Source organism: Mesoplodon mirus (assembly GCF_964341445.2).
Source record: "Mesoplodon mirus genome assembly, chromosome: 12".
In the NCBI taxonomy this organism is placed as follows: domain Eukaryota; kingdom Metazoa; phylum Chordata; class Mammalia; order Artiodactyla; family Ziphiidae; genus Mesoplodon; species Mesoplodon mirus.
The window spans coordinates 81,670,633-81,675,978 of NC_138988.1; the positions used below are offsets into that span (position 1 = coordinate 81,670,633).

Sequence of the window (5,346 nt, forward strand, 5' to 3'; positions counted from 1 at the left end):
GCTAGGGAATCTGGTGAGGAAAGGAGTTATCAAATGGGAAATCAAGGCATATGACCAAAGAAGACTTGAATGTGAGATCAAACTTTTATTTCCCCACGAGCCATTAAAATAGAAGATATCTCTTATGGCAGTTTCATGCATGCTCATAAATAAATGATTTCTGTGTTTCCACTCAGCTTCTGACAAGTCATCGTTCCTTGAAGAATGAAGAGAAGACATGGTCTTTAGAAACATACATTTCTGTCCTTCCCATTTTCCTCCAGAAGCAGATTATTGCCCGTCATGAAGGGGAGGTTTTTCTCTGACCTCATTTGGGGATGGAACTTTTAACCAAAATGGTGTCACCCCTGAACTCACTCCTACACGTCAACGTAAGTGACCACAGAAGAAGAAAAGCCCTATAAAAGAGAGAAGGTAGCGCTACACTTTGTCCATCTCGCAGCAAGCACAAGCTCATCCACTTACAGTGAATTGGGAGAAACTACCATGGCTCGTGTGAGAACTTCATCCGTGGTGAGTCCCGCAATAACGTGCAATGCTCTCGTCGATTTGGGCCAGATAATATTTCTGGACTGCAGGCATGAAATCCTGGATTCTAGCTATGGAAATCCAAGAATACTGTCTACGTAGGATGGGAAATGAAACCCTTGATAGATACTTGTCATTGTTTAGCATTTTCAAGAACTGGTACACATCAGTTTGAAAGGTGAGATTAAAACTGAAAGATAGCTATACTGGGGCTAAACCACACAAGAAGTGTCACATGATGCTGTGCTCTAAGAAAGAATGCTTATTGAAAATCTGTTTCTCTGTGTACAAGGGATTTAATATAATTCTCCCATTTTTCTTTAATGCAAAATGAGATGGGTCCCTATCCTTGCGGATTTAATAAGTTGTGGCAGTGACTTTTCTTTCCATTATCCTATTATTATACTATAGTCTTAGTACGCTAACCCTAACTAGACATAGATGTATAGATGGTGTAGGTGTGGTTTAGAGTTAACGGTCTTTATGGGTTTTGTTTGTTTGTTTGTTTGTTTTAAAGAAGACGTTGGGGGTAGGAGTTTATTAATTAATTTATTTATTTTTGCCGTGTTGGATCTTCGTTTCTGTGCGAGGGCTATCTCTAGTTGTGGCAAGTGGGGGCCACTCTTCATCGCGGTGCACGGGCCTCTCACTGTCGCGGCCTCTCCTGTTGCGGAGCACAGGCTCCAGACGTGCAGGCTCAGCAGTTGTGGCTCACGGGCCTAGCCGCTCCGTGGCATGTGGGATCCTCCCAGACCAGGGCTCGAACCCGTGTCCCCTGCATTGGCAGGCAGACTCTCAACCACTGCGCCACCAGGGAAGCCCCAGTCTTTATGTTTTTAAAGTATTTAAGTTCAAACGTCTTTCTTGAAACCCAATTTGATTACAGAATCAGTATATGTAAATTTAGAAAAACTGGGAAATATACCTAAGAAAAACATAAGGGGGGTCCATTTTGGGTTGGATGTTTGCCAGTGGTACCAACAGAATTTTTAACTGATACCACATGGATTTTCTACAGCCCTTTATTTCTAAGGTGTACATTTGATTTCACATAGGGTTTCACAGAATGCAAGGGGTGGGATCGATGGTGCAGGAGGACATTTCTTCCTAGAAAATCAAGGTCATTACCATCCCAATGACCTGAGAGTGATGCATGTACTGACAGGTTGATGACTTGCCATCTTCACTAAAATTACTGCCAGCCAATGAATAATGTGGTTTTTCTAAGTCAAAAAAGAAAAATGTTCAAGACTGGTAGAAATGCCATCCTAATATTATTTTGTTCATCTAACCAGCTTTTCATTTAACAGATGTGAAAATTTAGTATAGATTGTCTTTGTCCACAGCATGTTCTCAACTATCAGCAATTCCATCATCACCACACTTTGTTGACAAAATCCATGTAGTACTAACCCGGTCTCCCACCTCTCTCTCTTTTCCCACCCAGTTCCAGTCACTGCTGCTGCTGCTGAGTCTGGTGGCTCTTGTGAAGGCAGGAATCATAATCCCACAAAGTCCAGGCTGCCCGCATATTGAGGACAAGAACTTCCCACAGTATGTGAGGGTCAACCTAAACATCCTTAACCGGAACACGAATTCCAGAAGACCCTCCGATTACTACAAACGCTCCACCTCACCTTGGACTCTCCAGTACGTAAGAGTCCCAGATAAAATCTCTGTATTCTTCTACCCTGTATGTATCAGACTGCCAGTTAAATCACCTTGAGAATGGTATTACTCACTCAGAATCATCCGTCAAAACTGGAAGGGCCATTGTGTAAACCAATGATTCTCAAACTTTCATTCTACAGATTTCTTTGACAGAGCACAGCTCTCCCCAGCCCCCATAACACCTATTCTACTAGTTCTTATTGTCCCAGAAATCCATCCAAATGAACGGTGGTTATCATTCTCATATTTACGACACCCCAAGTCTGTTGTTTATTTATTTTAAAAAGAAATAGACATTTATCGTAGGAGATTAGTGCTTGAATTCTCTTTACCAGAGCTCCCAGAGAAGATGTGTTGAAAATAACTATTAACTAACTGGGATTTTTGTGCTTTTTTGGTTGTATTAACACTGGGAAAATGTAGCTTGAATACCAGTGGAAGAAGTATCATGCTGGGTGTTTCCACCCTTTTTTGACTTAGACAACATCCCCAACAGACCAATATTTGCTGTGTCCTTAGTACATCTAGTATTTAGATGGATTAAGTACAAAATGTATTTTGATAATTTGATTTTAGGCAAATAAACCTCAGTTATATGGAGCCTACAGATTCACCTGACTGTAGGGTTTCTCGTCTTCTTACTTCTACTTACTAAGAATAGTTCAAATAAATGAATTCAGAAGTCGAAGCAAATTATTCACTCAGCTGGAGGGGAGAGAGAAGAGAAGGTTATAAAGGGGCTTAAGATTTTGTTTGCAGCCCTTCATATCAGCCATGGGCTCTGTTCCATCAGTGTGCTGTCAGATAAAATTTGAGTGCATTCTCTGCTTCAAAGACAGACTTCATTAAGTCAGATTAACAGTTATCTTGTTTCTATACTATTCCTTTAGTCTTTTTTCATCTATCAAATGTACCCTAAAGAAATTAACCTTTGTGTCAAATTTAAATCCTTTCTGTGGTTTCAGTCTATCTTCTTTTGTGTATGCTGGAAATTGGGAAAAACTAATCATTGTCTTTTTTTCTGTAACACTTCATGGGCTTTGAAACACAAGTTTTCCCCAAACTACTTCTTTTTCAGACTAACAGCACTTAGAGAATTCACAATGCCTATCATTTGTGCCCCTGTGAATTTGTCTCCCTCTGTTTATTCCTGTTTGACTTCCTTCCTGCTCTACCAGGGATTCACTTTCTTCCTGGTTTTTGTCTCCCTTGCAGCCGCAATGAAGATGCTGAGAGGTACCCCTCTGTGATCTGGGAGGCCAAGTGCAGCCACTCGGGCTGTGTCAATGCTGAAGGGAAGGTGGACCATCACATGAACTCCGTCCCCATCCAGCAAGAGATCCTGGTCCTGCGAAGGGAGCCCCAGCACTGCCCCCACTCCTTCCGGCTGGAGAAGATGCTGGTGGCCGTGGGCTGCACCTGTGTCACCCCCATTGTCCGCCACATGGCTTAAGAGCTTCCAGTCTGACCCCTACTCCCCAAATCTGTTAGGTTTTCTGGAGAGTAGATCCAGCCCCATTTCTGACCAAAATCACCAGGGTTCTTAGTTCATCCAGTGGAAACTCCAGAGGGAACACTGGTTTAGAGATGGAATCTGAACCATTTTTCCCTTTCCCCAAGGAGGAAGTTTTAGACTGAGTACCAATTTGCTTCTTGTTTGCTTTTCTAAGGGCTTTAAGTTATTTATGTATTTAATAGGCCCCGAGATAACTTTGGGGCATGAGATTCCATTTTAATGAATTACATACCTTATTTTGTATTTTTTAAGACAAGATTCCAGACTTGGGAATTTTATTATTTAAAAGGTAAAACCTATATTTATATGAGCTATTATTTATGGATCTATTTATGTTTCTTAGTCTTTAGAGAAAAGTGAAATATATGAGTATCTGTACTGCCTAGGAAAATCCTAGGTAGGATTAAATAGCAGGTGAAAATTTCTGAGTTTGTACTGCATATGGCTACAGGATTTTCTTCTCATTGTCTCTTAGCAATGCATGACATGGCTGAAAAGAAAGACAACCTAGTTTCATATTTATTACCTTAACTTTATAAATTGTTGAGGTTTCACAAGAGAGACGGCAAGTCTAACTCTGCTCTGTTAAACTCTTGTAATAAAAACAATTGATAATAATAAAGTTTGGGAAGAAAATTTGTTTCCTTATTTGTTTTCTCATTAAAAGGACTTTCGTGAGCTCAGCTCTTTCCTATTTGGAAGGGTGTGCAAATTTATCAATAGAGCAAAACAAAGCATGCCTTTGAGTAGCAACAACCTCCACCCACCCCAAGTCCAAGTTCTCAATGTTATTCAAGACAGTACAGAATGGAGGCCCGCATACTATTAGCCAGTGCTGTGGACACGTGCACTCTGGAGCGAATTAAACAAATAAAAATAATGGCCCTGGGAAAATGACATGTCATTTTTAAAGATCATATGGGGGAAAGAAAAAGATCCTCCCAAAGGTATGACCTGAGGTTTGACAGGAAGGAGGAAGTTCTGGGAGAAGACATTGTTTTCAGAGTAGAATGGCAGTGTCTCCCCAAGCTCAGTCTGCTTTTGAAGATTAATGTCAACCAGAGATCTAGAAAGGAACATTTCTCTCTTGCTCAGGTCACACCCCTAGGACAACCTCTCCTGCCCTCGGCCTCTGATTCTGTGCACCCCAGGACACAGAAAAGAGCCACTGGGGCAAAACAAACTTCAAGCATGAGAAAAGTTCAGCCCAAGTAAAATAAAAACTGAACCATATTCAATTTCAGAGTAGTTTCAAGTTTCAAGTCATAACCATTTTCCCCAATCATGGCCCAGCGTGTCCTACTTGCCCTACTTCTGGGTGCCCCTGAGAATTCTCAGGCTGGACCCACAGGCTCCCTGCTTCTCGAAAGACCATCTTCTGCAATATTTTATTCTCGAAACTCCAGCCGTACCCAGAGGGCCATGGCTTTTCTCTGCTTCTTTTCCAATTCCAAACCCAGGGGTCATCTTCTCCAGCCCCACTGCTTCCACTGTTTTTGTGCCCTGAGATCTTGAGTCTCATGACCAACTCCCACCATGGTTTCCACACAAAAGATTCACAGGCAGCTGCCACTGACAGTTTCTCACAGTCTATGCTTTAAAACCTCTCCCTGCTGTTCATTTCTCACTTT

General features: G+C 41.6%; 1 protein-coding gene across 1 annotated transcript; it reads left to right on the forward strand.

Annotated features, from left to right (window-relative positions):
* Positions 1–486: 486 nt before the first annotated feature.
* IL17A (interleukin 17A) lies at positions 487–3,652 on the forward strand (the record flags this gene model as incomplete). The annotated part of the gene is made up of 3 exons (XM_082639366.1): positions 487–513; positions 1,982–2,178; positions 3,415–3,652. The coding sequence occupies 3 exons, from the start codon at positions 487–489 to the stop codon at positions 3,650–3,652; spliced, it is 462 nt and encodes a 153-aa protein (XP_082495492.1).
* Between the last annotated feature and the right edge of the window lie 1,694 nt (positions 3,653–5,346).